The sequence below is a fragment of the Pseudopipra pipra genome, chromosome 7, assembly GCF_036250125.1.
Source record: "Pseudopipra pipra isolate bDixPip1 chromosome 7, bDixPip1.hap1, whole genome shotgun sequence".
Classification (NCBI taxonomy): domain Eukaryota; kingdom Metazoa; phylum Chordata; class Aves; order Passeriformes; family Pipridae; genus Pseudopipra; species Pseudopipra pipra.
This window is the reverse complement of record NC_087555.1, coordinates 37,976,026-37,997,033: the sequence shown is the minus strand read 5'-3', so window position 1 is coordinate 37,997,033 and position 21,008 is coordinate 37,976,026. Positions and strand designations below refer to the sequence as shown.

At 41.5% G+C, this 21,008-nt stretch overlaps 1 protein-coding gene across 1 annotated transcript in view; it reads right to left on the bottom strand.

The window, feature by feature from the left end:
* Nucleotides 1-21,008, bottom strand: part of KIF5C (kinesin family member 5C) — a 70,820-nt gene that overhangs the window by 29,588 nt on the left and 20,224 nt on the right. The window contains exons 2-10 of the mRNA XM_064661669.1: nucleotides 18,184-18,274; nucleotides 13,931-14,004; nucleotides 9,706-9,810; nucleotides 6,924-6,972; nucleotides 6,435-6,490; nucleotides 5,461-5,548; nucleotides 3,793-3,917; nucleotides 2,278-2,382; nucleotides 1,808-1,956 (exon numbers count right to left, since the gene is read on the bottom strand). Of these exons, the coding sequence (XP_064517739.1) occupies nucleotides 1,808-1,956; nucleotides 2,278-2,382; nucleotides 3,793-3,917; nucleotides 5,461-5,548; nucleotides 6,435-6,490; nucleotides 6,924-6,972; nucleotides 9,706-9,810; nucleotides 13,931-14,004; nucleotides 18,184-18,274 (842 nt within the window). The remainder of the gene's footprint in view (nucleotides 1-1,807; nucleotides 1,957-2,277; nucleotides 2,383-3,792; nucleotides 3,918-5,460; nucleotides 5,549-6,434; nucleotides 6,491-6,923; nucleotides 6,973-9,705; nucleotides 9,811-13,930; nucleotides 14,005-18,183; nucleotides 18,275-21,008) is intronic.

The following is a 21,008-nucleotide window of genomic DNA, read 5'->3' as shown; positions in this document are numbered from 1 at the left end:
TCAGACAGAGTCCCTTCAAATGACCCCAGTGTCATTGAATAAAACAGAAGGTAAGCAGAGGAATAACAGACAAACCTCCCACCAGTTTGTGCTTTGCAGGAAGTTTTGGTACCTTAAAAAAATATTTTAAAATAACCCTGTGCTTTTCAAATAACTCCTAATGGCCAGGGTTTACATATTGTCTCTGTCAAAAGCAGGGCTCAAGTTTCCACACTCATTTAACTGTACTGGGGGGAAAAAAACCATCACACCATAAAGTTTATCCTAGTGATGGATGAAGTAAACTAAAATGAAAATTTATATAAAACCACAAGAAAAGGTGCAGTAGAAAGAGAATAAGCTGATTCACTACTAACAGAGTAGGACATGTATGTGTTGATTAGTAGTAGTGGGCCTGTGAAGATGAATTTTTCTCCTTACACTTATTTTAATGATGATATAATTATTTTATTTTTTTTTTTTGGGCTAGGAAAAATGGAGGAACCAGTAATCACCCCTGAGTCATGTACCTTCCCTTTAATGGTATTCAGGTCCTTAACAGTGTCACACCAGAAAAATGAAATATTCCTCTTCCCAGAGAAGTTTTAATCAAATCACATCACTCCATGCTCTGCCAGTCAGGATGCCAGAAGTGGCTTTGAAAACTGTTTTGCCAAACAGAAAGGCCAATTTTACTGAATATTGGCAGGAGAAATGAAACCAAGAGGAAGGTAAACTGGAATCTAACAGGGAAGCTGGACTTCAGAGTTGTTAATGCCTTTTATTTAATTGCTGTGTTAATTATTGTGTTTATTTTTAATTTTCTGTGGCACACACAGGTATGGGAAGTAGAAGCTTGTATCTTCAGTAACTTATTACTCATCATAAAATGGTGAAATAAAACCATGTGGCAGCTCTAAACCTGATTAAGTTAATGGCCACTGCCTTCTTTTGTAGCCCCAAAATTACAGATGGTGGAAAACAACCCATTTTCAGACAAATTCATTGCATCCTACAGACTGTTAAATTCTACTTCTAACAATCCTAACCTGCTAGGCTTTTTCCTTTCTGCTATTACACAAATAAATCAAAATGAGTAATTTTCCAGAGTACCCAAGTTCTCCTCAATTACCACAAGAGCAGTAATTACATAATGAGCCTGACCTACTTCTGCAAACTTTCCAAATGCATTTCCATATGATTATTGGCAACGAACACATATGGGAGAGAAATTTTCTTCCTGGATACATCCACGTTTATCTTGTCCTTGCTCGTTTCTGAGGGCTTGTTAAGATCCTTCAAACACAAGAATGTCCATGAGCCACCATGGCAATCCATCCAAGTTGTCAATATTACCCAGGGTCCACATTCTTCCATTTCCTTAATGGTTTAAAGATATTTTTTAGAACCATAACGATGACCCCTGAGGTGCCATTCAAGGAGAAGACACCTCTTAAAAGCATCGAGGACAGCACCCAGGTGAAGCAAAAGGGAACATTTTCCACTGGGTTATCCAACAGAAAACTGCCCAGTGCCATTACCTTCCCCATAAAATTCAAAAGCACTGTGATAACACTTTGTACCTTCTGCAGGAAAACCTACCAGGGCTTTTAAGCAGAGCAGCTGCTGGCCAACATTAACATTTATTTTTCTGGTGCCGTTGGGAACGAAGGGACAGCTCTCTCAACTTCTCCAGTCCTATTTTTGAACGACTCCAGAAACCATAACTTCCTTATTTTAACTGCCTTCTTGCCTCATGCCCTCTCAGCCCCAGGAAGACGTGGAAGAGCCCAGGGGAGCATCCCCCAGGATTCCCAGCAGGACTCACCGCTGGCCGAACATCAGGGTGGACTTGGTCTCTGCCTCGTTGAACACCGAGGGGGAACAGCAGATGACAATGGTGGTCCTGCAGTTCCCACCCAGGGAATCCTGAAGGATCCGGGTCATTTTGCTGTCTCGATACGGAACGTGGGTTTTCTGATCCAAACACAAGAACAATTTCATTTTAAACACAAGAGCCAACAGTGACAGGTGTAACAGATCCGAGGCGGTTCTGAGGGGTAATTGTTTTGATTGTGCTAAGATTGGATAACCACTGGAGTGAAATCACTGAGAATTAGCTTCTTATCTCGGGCAGAGCAGCACGAGTGTCACTGGTTTGTGGCTGGAAAGCCAATATTTTCTTCCTTCTGAATTGAAATGTTAGCTTGGTTTTGTTTTTTTCCTCCTCGATGCGGGTGGCGAAGAAACACATAAATAAAAAGCCATTTTTCAACGACACAAAACAGGATTACTTACAGTTCCTTCTGCCAAGGCAGATATCACATTGCCTAGAGCAGACAGAGACTTATTGATATTTTTAGCTTCATCCAGAACAGCTCCCTCCGCTCCAGTTTTGCTGACCTACCAAAGAGAGCAGGAACAGTCAGGCTCAGCCGTGGGGGCACACACAGAGCTACAGTGCAACAGTTAAAGATGCTCTTGGAGTTAAAACAAACCAAGAGCATGAAGGAGGAGAACTTTTTTTTTTGGGGAGGCCTGTAATAATTCCACCCCTAAGACCTTTATTTTGACCTTTATTTTGTTCAGGGAGAGAAGTCTGTGCTCGCCTGAGCACACCTGGAGATCAATTCCAAGACCATCCAGAGAGGGAACACCACAGGGATGTTCTCAGGGCACACTCAAAACGAGCATCTTGGCTTTGTATTTGGCCTGTGTGGACAGTATCAGGACAGGAAAGTGTGATCCCACTCATCCTGAATGCAGGGTTTGCTGTCCACAGACTGGATCCCGAGGATGGTGTCCTGGGACCAGCACTCCTCCAGGCAGCAACAGGGTTTTTAGTCTGTTCTCTCTCTCTTTTTTGAGGGGGTGAGTGGGGAAAGGCACAGAAATGTAGAATAAAGCCATATTTTTTCTCTAATTAAAACTACACTATCTGTACTTTCCTCTAAAAATGCCACATGACATAAAAAAGAAAATAATTGTATTTTTTAAGAAGACAACCCACCAAGGAAACTCTTGTTTCAGGTTTTCTGTACAACATCCAAACATGGTGGACCACAAAAGTTAATTTTTTCAGAGAAGTGCAGTGCCTGAGTAGGCCCCCATTTTATAAACACCATAAAGAGCTTTTAATTTAACACATAATAATAGATGCAATTACAGACATCAACATTATTAACTCCTGCATTGTACCAGTGGGTTATCAATTAGTGTGTCCCAACAAGCAACCTGAAAACACCATTCAAACCAGTTTTGAACACTCCAGAAGGCATGAGAATGAGAACTGGGAAATATTTTTTCACTGTAATACTGTTCTAGACCATTACTCTTTTGGCAAATAGATAAAGGTTTTTTTCTGGTTATTATTTTTCTACATTGGAAAGGAGAAATAGTCACCACAATCAAGAGAGACATTCAGGGAGTTCAAAAAGACTTAAGGTGTAAAACTGTGTTAACTGCTGGCATTTCATTGTAATATGTGCAATAACTACAGAAAATCTAGAAACAGGATATGTTTGAATATAAGCAAATTAAAATAGCTGTCTAATAAAATTTACATTTCTTTTTTCAAACACCCATAACTAAATGTAAAGTTATATATATAAGTCCACTCCATTATAAGTGATTGCAGGTTTTGGGGGGATGCCATTTCATACCAACAGTTCACATTTGCTCCTTTTCTCCATCCCACACATTAAAAAAAGTGAAAATAACCTTCCTAAAGAGAATCTAAGGTGATTTTTCTGTAAAATCTCCCTCAGTTTGCACTGATCCCACCAGGATCGTTCAGGGAAAAGGAAAACTCACCTTCTCACTTCCAGCCAAGTCCACCAGGTAAAGCTTCCCACTGAGTTTCTTCTCAGTTTCCACATTCTCTTGTTTAATATTAATGAGGAAGATGCTGTGGCTCCTGGAGCTGTGTTCATTCATATCTGCAATCACAGGCTTGGTTTAAATGGCTTTAAAACCTGACAAGGGGTTGGGTGTCATCAGAGCTGGGCTATGGCCACCTAATTCAAAAGCACGAGGAGAGCCCAGCCCACTGCAAGAGCCCTAAATAAAGCTCATGGGCTACAAAACAAGCTCCCACTCTCTCCCAGCACGACCAAAATAATAATAATTGCAATAAAAAGAAGCTGGGAAGGTCTTGGTGCAACTGTGTGAGGTCTCCCAACGTTTAGCAGAAGTTTTCATTAAACCCACACTATTTAAATTGAAATTTCAGAATGATTTTTATTGCTTACATACTTCAAAATCCTCCTTCACACAGGCAGCTATAAGTTCAGCTTCCACTTGTTTTAAGTGTGATTGTAATTATGTTATGTTTGGAGTTTCATGAAGTAGCAAAAAGAAAATATTAAGACTGAGTAAACCACTTTCTCATCTGTTTTCTCTGTTCCCATAAGCCCAGCTCCACCTTTCCCCCACTCCCATCAATGTTCATAATTATTTAAATTCCCTTTTCCTCCTCCATCTCCGAATTCTTTTTTTTCCAATAACATTTCCCAATTTTCTCCAGGTAAAATTCATTGTCTGTCAACCTTTGTCAGAACTTTTCCAAGTGCACCAAAAGCAATAGGTAATATCCCAGAAAAAAAAAAAAAAAAAAAAAAAGATGTATTTGGGTATTTTTTTGTTGAAGAAAATAGCAGAAATAATGTGAGGAAATGCTACTCAGAAGAAAGAGAAGGAATTTCTATCAGTATGATGGGAAGAGCACGGGAGAGATGAAGTAATATAGCATCTCTCAAAGAAAGAAGGTAGAGACATGGAAGAGAAAGGAGTTACCCATCAAAATAAATCAAATTAAATTAAATTAAAAAAAAAAACAAACCACAAAAAAACCAAAAAATATACCCAAAATACCACCCCACCACCAAGGCTGGAGTTATAAACTGAGGCTCTGCCAAGTCCGCTGTTGGATCAAAGACATCTCCCAGTACAAACTGGGGAACAGGCCCTTTCATCCCTGCAAGGCCAGCAAGTCAACAGGTTTGGCAGGGGCCAAAGGGATTATTATGGGGTTTAATTCAGGAAGATTTGTTTGCTTTGCCATCACTGGGACTCCATCCAGGTCACTGCAAGAGATGAGCAGGCAGAGGCTGATAATTGCTCTGCGCTCCTCGGCTGCACTTTGACCAGTGAATCGCTCCCAGTTCTGGCCTTGCAGCACAAAGAGAAATGCAAGTTATTTTAGTTATTCACCATTTTAGTTATTCACCATTCCCAAACACCTTTATTCTGTGCAACAATCCACTTTGGGATGGCTCATGGAACAACACAACGCCACGTCTTAAATCCGGGGGCTCGGAGCCGATCGATGTTTCCGCGCGCGGCGAAAGGGCACAAAAGCACAGATTATTAATTTTAAAGGGTTATAATTTGTTGGTGTAAGTAACTCAGAGTGCTTTGTGAAGGATCAATAGTTCACTAGGAGGTACAATCACCCAAACCCTGGAGCCAGGGAACACTCACTTGTCACGGCCACGTGCCGGTTGGCCTTCCCTTCGTCGATGACATCCAGAACTTCTTCAGGACTAGACACAAATCTTTCTGTACAACCCTAGGAAGAGGCAAGTGGGAATCAGAGACATTCCTAGTGCTCCAAAAGCTGTCAGGAGGAGTATTTAGCACTAATGAACGAAATAATTAGGAGAAGCATCCCCATCCACCAGGCTCGTTAGCGAGGCAATGGACCAAAACCTGCCTTTGGGTGACTTTCAGGAGTCCACGGGCTAAAACTTGGGAGGAAACTGCTCTTCACAAGATTAAAGACTCAGCCAAACCCAAACAGGCAGCAGGAAATTTTCTCTATGTAGAAGACATATGACACATATTCCTGTTAATAATTTGGGTTGGATTTACACACCCAAATTAATTGTTCTCTCTCAAACTACAAGACAAGATGCAAAGTCCTTGTTCTCTGTCTCAATGCAATATTACTCAATACATTATTTTATCTTGTTTTTTTTGCCCCTCAGGCTGAGAATAAACAGAAAAATATTCTATGTGTATTATTAAGGCTCACATGTGTCCATAACAAACACATCACATTTAAGTGAGGGCCCAGAAATCCACAAAACTGATTCCTAACCCAAGAAATCTGTCCTAAAGTATTACAAGATTAAAGCACCCGTGCAACAAAATATTAAAGAACAAAATTCTTCAGGTTGTTCTCCTTCATATCTGACATGAAAGGGGAACAGGAATACTTAAAATTTAACACCATACCAACAAAATGGAAATGTTCAAAGTCAGGCAAATAAAACAAACATGATTCAAGGCCATTAATATTTCAGGAAACTGTTTCAATCCAGGAGCCAACACAACCAGAACATTTGAGGCTTCAAATACCAGCTGAATCATTTCAGGGGGATGGAAATGGAAATGTGCAAATAGATGCACGTGTGAGAAAGAAGGAAAAACTGAGGATTAAATTATCCTTTTACCTTAACATATGGGACTCTGTTTTTGTCTTCATGTACAGCAAGGTTTGTCTTTGACACTAGAAAAGAAGATTGAGGTAATCAGGAACATTCCACATGTGTTAACTGTAGTCCTGGCAGGCACATTTTGAATGTATTAAATGTGCAAAACCCTCTTAACAGAAGCAAAGCAAGGGGTAATCTGAACTGAACGTGCTCTAAAACACTCTCCTTATTTTTTAAATACAGTTCTACTTTAAGAATATCAACTGCCAGAGAGGCTCAGACCTGCCCTGAGGTCTGTAAAACCCTCTGTGCTCACTGATTCATAGCCAAGCTCTGTAGCACTGCAGAGGCAGGTGCACAAGAGACAGATCAGATGATTTAAACTGCAAAATTCTCCTTCTCAAAGCCAGTCACACAGTTTAAATTTAATTCCCTCCCAAATAAAGTAACTGTTTCCCCTTAAGCACCAGTCAAGTCACTCAGCCACGTCAGAAACACAGAACTTACCATCCAGTAGGTCCCTTATTTTGTCCAAATATATCTCAAAGTAGGAAACCTAATTAAATAATCATAAACAGATTTAAACATTGGTGATTTAAAAATCTCTGTGCCTGTATTTCCATCTCTGTCAAAGCACCAAACTAAAATAAACCCCAGCTCCCACACAGTTTGAATTACATCCTTCTGGGGAACATAACTTGTATCTTGAATGATTTACAAGTCATTGATCCTTCTCCATTTATCAATGATTCATCAGAAAATTATAAAAAAAAACCCAACCTTCAGGAAAATCTGTTGTTTTTTTTTTAACATGGGCAAAATTGACAAAAAATATTGAGTAGAGTCAATCAATTCATATTTTCATACTTCCATATCAATGCAGGTGCATCATGAGAAGGGTCAGATTTGAGATCTTTAAAAGGTATATTGATATTGACCCCCACAAAAGCAGAAAGCACCTTTAACATAAGACTTACATAAGCCTAAACAATATATATATATTAAATTAAACTTTTAAAGGAAGGCTTAAGCAATATTAAAGTTTTAAATTAAGCCCATGACTCTGTCATGAATCAAGAAGAAACTGAAAATCAGCTTTTCTCTAACAAAGAGACACAACTGCCCTAAGGAAAAAAAATTAAGAAGGAAAATGAATAAATGAGTCTTTTAATAAAAGGGCATTTGACTTGCAGAAGCAAACAAAATGTGTTAGGGGAGTGGGGCCTAACCATTCCCTAAATAAGCTTCATCCAGGGATTATTTAACTAGAAAACTAGGTGGTTAAATTCTAGGGATCAGTAAACTTGCTATTTAGTAAAGTCTCATTTTCTCTCACCTGAAAAATAAATTATCTGGAGTTTTTATAGGGATAAGTTGATCTTCCTAAGTGACAACTGCCATTAAATACAGATATATGTTGCTTTTGTGCCTTTACTTCCCCTGTGCCCCACTTAAAGCCAAGCTCTGGCCCAGCTCATTCCAGTTAAGCCAGACTTAACCCCACCTGCTTCTTATCATCCTATTAACACACTGCTGAGGACCAACACATGTTCCCTTCCCTGTTCTAAATGGATCTGTATTAAAGAGGGGGAGAAAAAAAAACGATATTAATTTTCAATGTTGGCTCAGTTATTAAAGGAGTGTGACAGTTTGGTTAAATCCTGGCTCCTGATGACAGAACAGGCATTTCTCTCCCTGACAGCTCCCTGCACAATCACTCACTCACTCCCTGCTATTTAGGCAGCTTTTCTGTTAAGATATTCATGGATGTCAGCTATGATGGGAAGCCATTGAAACAGTCCTGTGCTGGCAGAACATGATTTATAAAGTGATGTCTTCTGCTGGGGCAGGAATTTACTACGTCTTGGGGTCTCCATCTGTTGGGATCATGTGGGAAAAGCTTTTGCAGGCAATGGAAAGAAACCAGTGGAAATCATTCCTGTGGAAGCCATTTGTGTGAAAATTCAGAGGTGTCTCTTCTCAAGGAGCTCAGTATTTTACAATTTAAGGTCTATTGAAGTGTTTAATGGTTTATTTGTACTTTAAACCACTGTCTTTATTTCATGAGCACCCCACAAACAGGCCCTGCTAAGAAGGTTCTCAATATTGAGTCATTGCAGAAGAGCTGGTTCAGAGGCACCAGATTATTAAAATAAATATATATATATATATATATATATATATTCCCCCAGAAGTGCTTCAAGTGCTTTAGTGCAACCAGAACTAAAAAGTCACTTATCTCTTAACTTCTAGGCACGGGAAGGACAGAGAGCTCCATTCTCAGGGAGCTCCATTCTCAGGGAGCTCCATTCCCAGGGAGCTCCATTCCCAGGGAGCTCCATTCTCAGGGAGTTCCATTTTCAGGGAGCTCCATTCTCAGGGAGCTCCAGTCTCAGGGAGCTCCATTCTCAGGGAGCTCCAGTCTCAGGGAGCTCCATTCCCAGGGAGTTCCATTCTCAGGGAGCTCCATTCCCAGGGAGTATCCCCCTTGGAAGGAGAAGGGACAGTGCCTTCACATCTACCTCTGCTCAGCTACTGAACTTCACTGAAACCATCTAGGTGTGTTTTCTGTGGGTTTTTTTGGGGGGGACGACCCCGAGGACCCATTTTTCCTGCAATCCACTGGATAATTTTACTGATGGAAACGAACTGCAGCCTGACCCCGACTCTGCCAGATGGAGCAATGCCCCCCACAGCTGAGAGCTCCCCAGGAGACTGGATGAACAGTGGGAATTAAAGGTCACTCAGATAAATCTGAGAGATCATGTGGCTGGGATCAAGACAGGGACGTGGAAAAACATGGGGGTTCAAATGGAGCCTTAGAGCACCACCATAAAGAGCCCATAAATCAGCTTTCGAGCTAAAAATTACTTCTAAACATCCTCCCACGAATTGCCCAAAGCCACCTCTCCCCCATTTCAACCCCAAATACTGTGCAGGGCTGTTTGTATCCTTGAGACAGCAGCATGTCAGTATTCCCACAAATGTCCCTCATGGTATTTATGGTCATTATTGGCGGGGCTGAGCTCCAGCCTTTGGAGAAGCCGCAGCGAAATCGGTGTTTTCTGACCGCGGTGGCTGGTTTTCCCAGGAAACTTGAGCTGCAAACATGCTCAGGAAAAAAATTCCATCAACAACCAGCAGCTGGGTTGGGTTATTTCTAGGAAATATCCTCAGTAACGTGGTGATTTTTGAGGGAGGGAGGGAAAAATCCGCGGCGCGAGGGCAGATTTCCCGCCCGGCCCGACTTCCACCCGTCCCGTTACGTAACGTGTCGCTCCACATTTACCTTTATGTGGAACTCCAGGTTCTCATCCATGGAGTAGATGTGATCAAAGATGTCGTGTGCAATTCTTGGAATGATTCCCATGAGCTGAGGGTCGTGCAGTTTTCCCTGCGGACGCAAAACCGACCCGTTAATTCGGGGACGAGAGGGGAGAGAGCTTTGTCCAAGCCTGCCCTCTTCCAGAGGGTCCCTATGGGTGTGTGTTGCTCTGGGGAGGGATTTACTCGATGTCAGTGCACAGAAACGTTGGAATTCCTCACCCCACGGAGCACCAATTTGTTCTGGCAGCTCCTGCCACTCTTTGCACCGTCACCCTCCGACCAAGGAGAGGAACAAACACAAACAAACACACAAATTACAGCCCGGTTAAAACCAGGTGTTTGGGAACCTGGCAGCAACAAAAGGAGCATTAAACAATCCTGTTTCTCTTCCCCCACTATGCTACAGAGCAGAAGGAAAATCTGGGTTGTGAGGATTTGAGGATTACAATAATATATTCTGATTTGAGCTCACTTGGGCCTATAGCCAGAGATCTGTGCCTCACAAACACTCCTGCTTTCCATATTCATTTGCACAACTACCTTCCTCTATTCTTTCCAGAAATGAATATTAACTAATCCCAACAATTTCCCTGGCTGCACAGCACTTGCATTGCTTTTTTTTTTTTTTTTTTCCCCTAAGCCAGGCACGTAGAGGAGAGCTAACACCAATGGAAATGGAACAGAAATATTAATTTGAAAAAAAAAAACCTTTTCTGACTACAGCCTGGACTGTATTGTTATTTCTAAATGTTTTATGAAACTGTTTAAATATGCATTAACAAGTCAGTAGTCAAAGACTCCATCAGAACACGGTGTCCAGAACCTCTGACACACCTTTGGAATATATTTTTGGCCAATTAATGCTGCCCAGAACAGCACAAAAAGGGTCTTACTCCAAACAGTGGTGGGGAATTATTACTTTTTGTAAACATATAGGGCAATGGTACAACTCCAAATTGCCAAAATTATTAAACACCAGCATTTTTTTTTAGCAAAATAAGGAGAAAATTATACACACATGCACGTGGTTTTCAATATCATGTGTGTTTGTGAATGACTAGTGGGTCACATTGACCTGTTTTCCCAGTTTCCCCAGCCTTTATTAGCATACTCAAATATAGGCTTTTTAGACACTGCCTCATTTATCTAAAGCTGGTGAAATGACAGTCAACTCCTAAGCATCAACCCGGGGTGAAGGCAATTTAACACAAAGAACTGACATAACCTCTCCCTCCATCCCACAGCCTGTGTTTAAAGCAGTTTACTGGGTTTTTCTGCCCTTGAATTACATGAACATCTTGAGGCAGAAAAAAGAGGGAACAGAGATAAATCAGTTCACTTGCTGACTGCCTTCCCCATAAAGCAGCACTCAGCTGTACCTAAACTGCGAATATTTGGTTTATATTGCACAAATAATATCACCTTCTGCAGCAGAAGCACCATAACCAGTATCTTATTAAGCTACTCAAAAACTAAAAAATTCCTTCCCAAGTGAGACACCATTTTATTCCAGACTATGAGAATGAAAAAGAGGGTGGTTAAATAAAGTAAACCCTTGATGAAGAGGAAAACTTTATGTGCAAACACCCCCCAACACTTTGTTTGCCAGCACAGCGCTTGGCTCCAAAACACAGTGACAGCAGCACTATTTTCACACCATCCAGCCTTTCTCCCTGAAAAAGCCCTTGAAAAGCTTTTCCCAAAGAGGGGAAAGGAGCTTTTCCTAAACCAGGATAAACAGAGATTTGTTGGTATTTCTTCAGGGCACACAAATCCAGCCAAAGCTGTGTCTACACCACAAAGTACAGCAAAATTCAAAATACACTACAAAGTACAGCAACAGAGGCAGCTCCAGAACCAGGAATGCTCCAGCCATTCCATGCCCCTTTTCCCAGAGTGGCTTTGGGTTGTCACCTCAGAAAAAGGAGGCTTTGAACCCAAAGTTGTGCCACAGAGGTGCAAAATCACCTTTGGGATCGCTGTGCCCATAAACACGTCCCCTAATAATTGTTGGGCAGCGACAACTTGTAAAAGCATTTAATTAAACATTCTCCCAGCCCCAACAAGCCCCCTGATGAAAATGCTTTTATGTTTTCCTTTCCACAGCTCCTTCCAGCTCACAGGAGAAATCAAGCTGTAAAAACACGAGGTGTGCACGACACTCAACCACTTCTACAACTTCTTGGGCTCAGATCTCCTCCCTTTTTAAGTCAAGAGAAACTTCAGAGGGTTTTTATTAAAATAAGAGGTCTCACTACAATTTATATCATCACCCACTGGTTTGGGTGGGAAGGGACCCTAAAGACCATCTAGTTCTAACCCCCTGCTGTGGGCAGGGACACCTTCCACTGGAAGGGACAACCTGGAAAGGAAGAGCAAGGTAAAGGCACCATATTCCCTGGAAATCTGGAATAAAAAGAGAAAGAAACCACAAATACTCTCATGGATGTAGCTGTAACCTTGGGAAGAGTTTGGAGCTGCTGCAAAGCTGACACTGCATTAGGAGACCCCACCAAAGCCCCTGGACAGAGAGTTCTGTGCTCATCAAAGCCTCTGATTTTAAGCAGAACATTAATTTCCACATTTAAACACAGCAGGAGAAGTGCAACATTGGAGACAGAGCTGTTTCATTTCAGGATGTTGACATCATAACTACAGTTTGTGGGGGCCAAGCACTGAAAACTCTCCTATGAGGTCAAAGCCTATCAATTTAATCCCATGGGCAAAAAAAAATTGTGATTTTTTAAGCAGGTGTTTATCCTGCTATACAGGTGGCAACTCCTTTATTTAGACCTGTGTCTGTCAGAAAGCCCATCCTGGCTCTATTATACCACCATATCCTCTTGAAGCTTAACACCAACACTAGGAAGTATTTCGCATTTCACAGAAAATCCTCCATAACAGCTTTACCAAGAGGATTTACTATTTCTCCAACTTCAGACTTATTTTTTTTTTTTCCTTCCACAACATACTTTAGCAACTTCACAAGAGGATGTTAGGCTAAGAGGGGGGATTAAAGCTGAATGTAGACTTGATTCCACTCTAAAATGACAGCTTTCTCTTTATTAGAGCAGCGAACCGGCCGTTTTTTTCTCCAGTCGTTTTCTTTATCACAGCTTGTAATTCTGAATATAAATTGGCTTTAGGAGATCTTCCCCGTGCCATGTGGAAGCACCAGCTCGAGCCCTGCAGACATTTTGATTTAATTACACCCAGAGCTGGTGGATTACTCAGGACTGTGCCATCTGTGAGGGCTGAGCCAGTGATTTCCCCCACGCTCCCAAGGACGGGCTTAATTAGACCGGTTATTGCATCCTCCAGGAATGGAGCCATTGCACCAGGGCCCTCTGGCTTCCCTTGTCCTTTAACCTTCAGGTTAAAAAACCATCTGGTGGTGTTAAACCCAGCAAAGCTCATTTTTTTCATCCCTCACTCGGCCAAACTTTGCTGCCGACCTGCAAAATTCGCAGCTGAACCGAAACGCTCCGGGACGAGACGACCCAGTTTGGGAAGGAACAATCCCGTGCAAGGATTAAATGCTTGAATGATCCTCCTTTTTCAGCAAAACTGGGATGTCTAAATGTCTTCTGCACTGAACAGTTAAAAAAAAAAAGAACCCAAACCAGAGGAAAAAAAACCCTCCACACTTCACGAGGCAGAAAAATGAACAGGCACAGGATTTCAGCCCCTGGAATTTGGGCTAATTTGGTGTAATTTCACCTAATTTCATATTCTCCTCCAAAGCAGCAATTCCAAACTCATCCATCTGCGCTGCAGAATGCCAGAGGGGTATTCCCAGAAGGGCAGTGCAAATGAGAAAACCAATAAGCAAGGCAGGAATTTTCATAATCCTGCCTTGCAAAGGGAACTCTGCAGACAGACCCTTATTACTGTTTCCATTTGTGCCTTAACCAGTCTCACCCAAGTCCTTTAAAATCTACACATCCCCTGAGCTGGCAGGATGGTTTTTTTTACTCACAGTTTGTTAGTTTATTTAGATATCTGGAGATATCTCTTGGAAAAAAACCCCACTCCAGGTTGAATGAAATACTAAAGGCAGGAGAGGCCAAACGTTCCCAAATCTGTTTTTCTGTGTCACTCAGAGCTCCAAAGAACTGCCTTGTTCAGGTAATTGGTACATAAAATCCCACTGCTGCTCCCAAACTGATTTCATATTCCCACTGTACCTCCATGGTGTGTGTTTTTCCTGATGATGTCTGTCCATAGGCAAAGATTGTGCCATTGTAGCCTTCCAGGACATCTGCAAGAAGAAGAAAAAAACCAATTAAAACTCTCATTGACGTCTTAAAGCTGAATTATCAGCCTTTCTTATGTCTTTACAGTGTTGAAGCTCAATTAGAAAATGTGTTTTTGCAGTAAACAACGGGGAAAATATGGCATATGGAGCTAATTTTAGAACAACAACAAAAAAACCACACTAAAATCTAAATTAGAGAACTGCAGGATTATTGATTGCTTATTTTTCCAGGGGAAAAATATCTCTGGACACTACATATCATCCAATACCTCTGTGTAACATGGGAAAGGAAAAGCTTAACTGCCTGCATTTTAAAGCACAGAGAAAATTAAACCAATTCTTGCTATAAATGTCATATTGTATTTCCCCTGCTGTATCACCCTCAACAGGTCGTGGCCTCATTAATTTACAAGTTTCCCCAAGTCTACAAAGCAGGAGAGCAAAGAAAGAGGAAAGTCAGATGAGCAGGAATTTGCTTTATTGAAAATAGACTTCTTTCAAGGCAGAAATAGTCATTTTATATTGCATTTAGATATAAAAATATCCATTTTTCACTTGGCAATGCTTAATGCCCACAGGAGCTTTCAGAAATCTGGGAAGGCTGGAAAATATACTTGTGTTTCCCACCCTCTGGATCTCTACTAATAGAGGCTTCCAGGAAATAAATATATCTCTGTGTGTGTGTATTTATAGTAAATATATACACATGACTGTGTTATATATTATTAGATATGTCATATATATTATATTTACATAAACACACACAGAAAATATCTTAATTTGCATCTCCATATGTATCCAAGCAGGTGGTCCAGACAGGAAGGACAATTAAATAAAGATACATTAGAAAAATACAAAAAGGAATGAAGAAGGAACAAGTATGAAAAAAAAAATCAGAGAAAAAAACCAGATAAAAATTATTTCAAAGAACAGAAATGGATTAAAAGAGAGGAAAGGGAAAGAGATTTTTTTTTTTCTGCTGCACAGACTCACATTTCCTGTGCAGCAAGACTGAGGATGAAATTGGAATGAAGCCATTTAAAAAATAAATATTCTAATTAAACACAGAATATAATTTAGCATCCTCATCTGTTTATAAAAATAGAGCCACTGCTTATTTTTGCTTTAAGGAAACGACAGCTGAAATAAGCAATTAGAAATAATAATTGCACAGATAAAAAAATCTAGTGCAAGTGCTCCCTAAGAGTTCACTCCTACTATTTCTACTTTGTGCCAAATTGGGTTAAATTTAAAAAAAAATAGTTTGAATTAAAAGAAAGAAAGGAGGAAAATAAAGAAGAAAAAGGGTATTAACTCCAGGTGGATCCAAGGTACCAAATCAAATCCATACAGAAACAAAGCCAAGGGGGAAAATAATCTGATTAATAAATAACATTTTATCACCAAAAAAAAAATGCAGTCTCCAGTGGTGATTCCCCACATCCTAAGTGTGTATTTCAGTATTTTATTCTTTATCTATTATATAGTATTTATTACTTTTTTTAGTATTTGGTTTAATGTATTTTAGGAAAAAAATGCAACCCCAATGGTGATTCCTCACACAACCCACTGTGTATTTTAGTATTTTATTATTTATCTATTTGATAGTACTTATTGCTTCATTTAGTATTTTATTTAGTGTATTTTAGGAAAAAATGCAGTCCCTGGTGGTGATTTCCCACAACCCAGTGTGTTATTTTAGTATTTTATTTATTTTAGGATTCTATTATTTATCTATTATCCAGAATTTAACATTTTATTTGTTTGGGGATTTTATTTGGTTTTTTAATTATAGTATTTTATTGATTATTTCACTTTAGTATCTTCTTTAGTGTATTTTAGTAAAAAATGCAATCCCAGTGGTGATTCCCCACACCCCAGTGTGTTATTTTAGAATTTATTTATTTTAGGATTTTATTATTAATTTATTGTACAGAATTTGATATTTTATTTATTTGGGGGTTTTATTTATTTTAGGAATTTATTATTTATTTATTATACAGTATTTAATATTTTACTTAGTTGGGGATTTTATTCGGTATTTTATTTTTAGTGTTTTATTGATTATTTTACTTTAGTATCTTCTTTAGTGTGTTTTAGTAAAAAAATGCAATCCCAGTGGTGATTCCCCACACTCCAGTGTGTTATTTGAGGATTTTATTTATTTTAGGAATTTATTATTTATTTATTATCCAGAATTTAATATTTTATTTATTTGGGGATTTTATTGGGTATTTTATTTTTAGTGTTTTATTGATTATTTTACTTTAGTATCTTCTTTAGTGTATTTTGGGAAAAAATGCAATCCCAGTGGTGATTCCCCACATCCTAAGTGCATATTTTCGTATTTTTGTATTTATTTATTTATTAATTATTTAGTATTTTATTTAATATTTTCTTTAGTGTTTTATTTCATATATTTCACTAAAAACCGTATCACTCTGTGCTCTCCCTCACTCCCCATCTTACATTTTCCTCTCCCCATCCTCCCTTTCTCTTCCTCCCCATCACTCTCCTCACTTTTTTAATCCCCTCTTCTCTCTTTTTCCCCCCATTTCTCTTTTTTTCCCCTCCCCACCAAACTTCCACGTGGAAGGTAACTCTGAGCTCTCTTTCCCAGCAGGACTTTGGAGAGTTATTTTCCTTCCTATTTATGGCACGAGGACAATTTACTCCCTGATTTAGCTCTTCCAAATCCCTCTCACCGAGGGTTTTATTCCTCTCATCATTTTCAGAGGAAACCAACTTCCACAGGGGATATAAATCCCCTCAAACAGCCCAGTGCTGCTCCTGTCAGCACACCCTGGAGTCCTGGAACAGCTTCCCAAACTTCCAACCAGCTGAGTGGTGTGTCAGCAACCCCAGCTGATGATCCCTCAACTCCAGCCCCACCAGTTTTTATTAAAGGCTTACCCATCTGAAGGCAGAACTGCTGTAATCAGGCTCCCTCTGAGAAGAGGTAACTGAATTTTTAGGGCTTGTTTCCACTCTCCAACAGCAACATTTGTGTTTCTGGACCTCGCCCCCGATCACCTGGGTGGGACCAGGTTGGTTTGCTCCAGGCTGTTGGAGCGGGACAACCCATTTCCTCCAGAACTGCACCCAGGGTTTGGAGCGGGGCTGCTCATTCCAGGGAGCTCTCCCAACACAGGAGCTCTGAGCAGATCCAGCTCCATCCCTAAAACACCAGCAGGTCCTCCCACATGGCTCCAGCAGCTCCTGCCCCTCTGTGCACACCCCCAGTATCTCCAGAATTCCCCAGTGTTCACCACCCAGCCTTGGCCGGCTCTGACACCATTCCCACTGTCCACACACTTGGATTTAGAAACCAAAACCCAAGGACCAAACCCAGGGAGAGCACAGGGACACCACACAAGGAACAACCAGACCAGGGACTACTGAGAACCTCTGAGATGCTGCAACACGGTCACAGCACCAAGGCTGAGTTCAGGAAGGGTTTGGACAACACTCTCAGGGACAGGGGGGATTGTTGGGGGGCCTGTGCAGGGCCAGGAGTGGGACTTGATGATCCTTGTGGATCCTTTCCCACTCAGCATATTCCATGATGTTATGAATACCACCAGGGAGGGACCACCCAGCCTCGGGACCACGTGTGAGGTCTGAGGGTGATCTGGGAGGTGGGGGGTTATGGCAAGTGACAAAAATGCACCCAAAAACTCTGATTCTCAAATGAAAATTCAACAGCTCGTGAAGGTTTCGTTTCAAACAAGCAGGGTGTTATCTGAGAGGCACCTGTGTTCTCATTTCAATTTTAAATGCAAGCTCTGTGCATTGAAAGAAGAAACCAGTGCTTTCTACACTCTCCTTCCACAGTCCACCCTCCCACTCCAAGGTACAGATATTCCACGCTCATCCTGGACTGAACAGTCTCACACTGCACGAAGAAAACACTTTTTGTTCCTTGTAGCACAAAAAGCAAGTGTTTGTGTGGAACAACAAGAGGAGAAAGGAAGGAACAACTGCTGCGATTCCTTCAGCTCTTCTGTGGTTATTTTTTTACCCAGACAAGCCCCAGAAAAAAGGAAATGTTTGGGATCACTAATTAGTAAATTCCCACCCAGACACCGAAACATTTATTATCCAGTCTTTAAACGGCTGGAGGGGACAGGCAGACATCTCTTTCCCTCCCCCCAAGCAGGGATAAGCAAAGACAACACCTACCTTTAACAATCTGCTTGGCACAGGCATTATAAACTTGTTCCTGGGTTGTGTTGGGAGGTAACACTCTATCAAAGACATACGGCTTCCCTTGCTGCAAACAGAAGAGGAACTCATAAGATAAAGCACATTTAACACAGCTTATAATCCCAATTTAACAGGCACCAGGAAATGCAGAGTTTCTCACAAAGGGAGCCATTCAGTGCAATATTTTGTGGCCTAAACAGATGTGACATCTCGTGTGCTCCAAACCCATCTTTTCTAGAGCTGGCAAATAAAACGTGGCATATGTTTCCTGTGTGCTCACATTTGGGTCAGCAGGGAGGGCTGTGGGACACAATGAGCTGAAATATCAGCAAGAGTTGGTTATTTCCTCCTGGGAGTTACAGGGGAACAGCCACGTAAATATTGAGGGGGAAGCCATGTAAATATTGGGGGAATAACCACGGTAATATTGGGGGAATAGCCACATAAATATTGGGGGAATAGTTGTGTAAATATTGGGGGAATAGTCATGTAGATATTGAGGAAATAGCCATATAAATATTGGGGGTATATCCATGTAAATATTGAGGGGAAAGCCATGAAAATATTGGGGGAATAACCACATAAATATTGGGGGCATATCCACGTAAATACTGGGGGAACAGCCATGAAAATACTGTGGGGAAAGTCATGGAAATATTGGGGGAACAACCACACAAATATTGGGGGGATATCCATATAAATTCTGGGGGAATAGTAATGTAAATACTGGGGGCATAGCCACGGAAATATTGGGGGAACAGCCATGGAAATATTGGGGGAATAACCATGTAAATATTGGGGGGATATCCATGTAAATATTGTGGGAATGGTCATGTAGATATTGGGGGAATAATAATGTAAATACTGGGGGAATAATAATGTAAATACTGGGGGGATAGCCAGGGAAATATTGGGAGGATAGCCATGGAAATATTGGGGGGATAATGATGTAAATACTGGGGGAATAGCCATGGAAATATTTGCAAAGGGTTTGCTGCTCATCACCGAAAACTAGTGAGAGACTTGGTGCGAGAAAAGCAATCAGAGCTGAGAGAATCTGAAGTTTGCAGGTCCTGAGAGCTGGTTGTGCTGAGTCTGGGGTGGCCCAGCCCAGTCCCAGCACTCTACTGGTTTCATTTCTAGGCTAAACATCTAAATGTGTCAATAAACCCCCCGATTAGACCCAAACCAGGCTGCCCATCGGGCTGTTATGCTGCTCTAAGTTTGTTTTTTACTCAGAAGTCATCGTGATTTTTATCCTTAGCCCCAACAAACAACAAGATGCTGTGTGGAAACCCCACAATGACATTTTGGACCATTTCCCCTTGGAGCTGCCCTGATTCCCAGGTGACACCAGGACTGACACTTATTCATATGGATACAACCTGCACATGCATTTTGATTCCTCTTTGCAGTGAAGTCTAATGGGTTACAAGACAAACACGCATCACCACCCCTAAAAATAGAGCTGCCTGACACTTAAAAGGCCAATCAATCCTTCAGACAGCAGCTCTGCTCCCTACAACCCAACAACAAGCACGACATTTGCATTTAAAACACGCACCCTTCCTTTAAAGCCGCACTAAGAGGATGTGTAACATCCTTCTCATCTGCCATCAGAGACCTGCCACCGACTTAACGAGGCCTTCAAAGCTAACGAGGTGGCTGGTACCCGATGCAGGAGGTTGTTCTGTCGTGGGGATGTGCCACTCGTGTGCCACTCCAGCAGCTGTTCCAATGCTCTGCTCAATTAACCATTTTTGTCACACTTTGATTTGACTTCAAGCAGAGGAGGAGCTTCCCCTCGCCCGCTCCTGAGACTCGGCTGAGCAGCAGCCACGGGGGAGAAGGAGACAGGGAGGTGTTGGATGGCTGCGTGTGTGCCACGTGTTTCAGCCCAGGATTTCAGAAATCGAGGGTAAGGAGGCAATTTGTAAGTTATTTAGTAAATAATTTGTGGGTTTGTGCTGAAAACTGGGCCCCCAAGCACCCACCTGGTGAGACACAACCCCGAAGAGGTGACCCAGACCAACACCACTGATGCAGCCCCTGATCCCAGTGCAATGTGTGTTCATGTTCCATCCTGAGACTTTGGGTTTCAAGGGTAACAAGGCAATTTATAAGTTGTTTATTAAATAATTTGTGGATTGGTGAGACACAACCCTGACAAGGAGATTCGGACCAAGATCACTGATGCAGCCCCTGACCCCAGTGTGTTCATATTTTGCCCTGGGATTTCAGAACTCAGGGATAAGAAGGCAATTTATAAGTTGTAAATAATTTATAGTAAATAATTTGTGGGTTTGTGCCAAAAACTGGGCCCCCCAAGCACCCACACAACCCCGAAGAGGTGACTCGAGCCAACACCACTGACACAACCCCTAATCCCAGTGCAACGTGTGTTCATGTTTCACCCCAGCATTTCAGAACTCAAGGGTAAGGAGGCAATTTGTAAGTTGTTTAGTAAATAATTTGTGGGTTTCTGCTGAAAACTGGGCCACCCCAAGCACCCACTTGGTGAGACACAACCCCGAAGAGGCGACTGGGACCGACAGGACTGATGCAGCCCCTGATCCCAGGTCTCACTCCCAGGAATGTGGGGGCACCCAGACAGCACCCACCCCAAACTCTGCCTCTCCACAGCTCCTCATGGCCAGTGCACACTGTGGCTCTCAGCAAGACAAAGCTCTTCACTCCCAGGATGAAAAGGGCTGCCCAGCCCTGCTATAAGTATTCCAGAACAATGCAACTTTTTGCCTCCTTACCCCCATTTTGCTCATCCCAAGCACTTAGGCAATAAT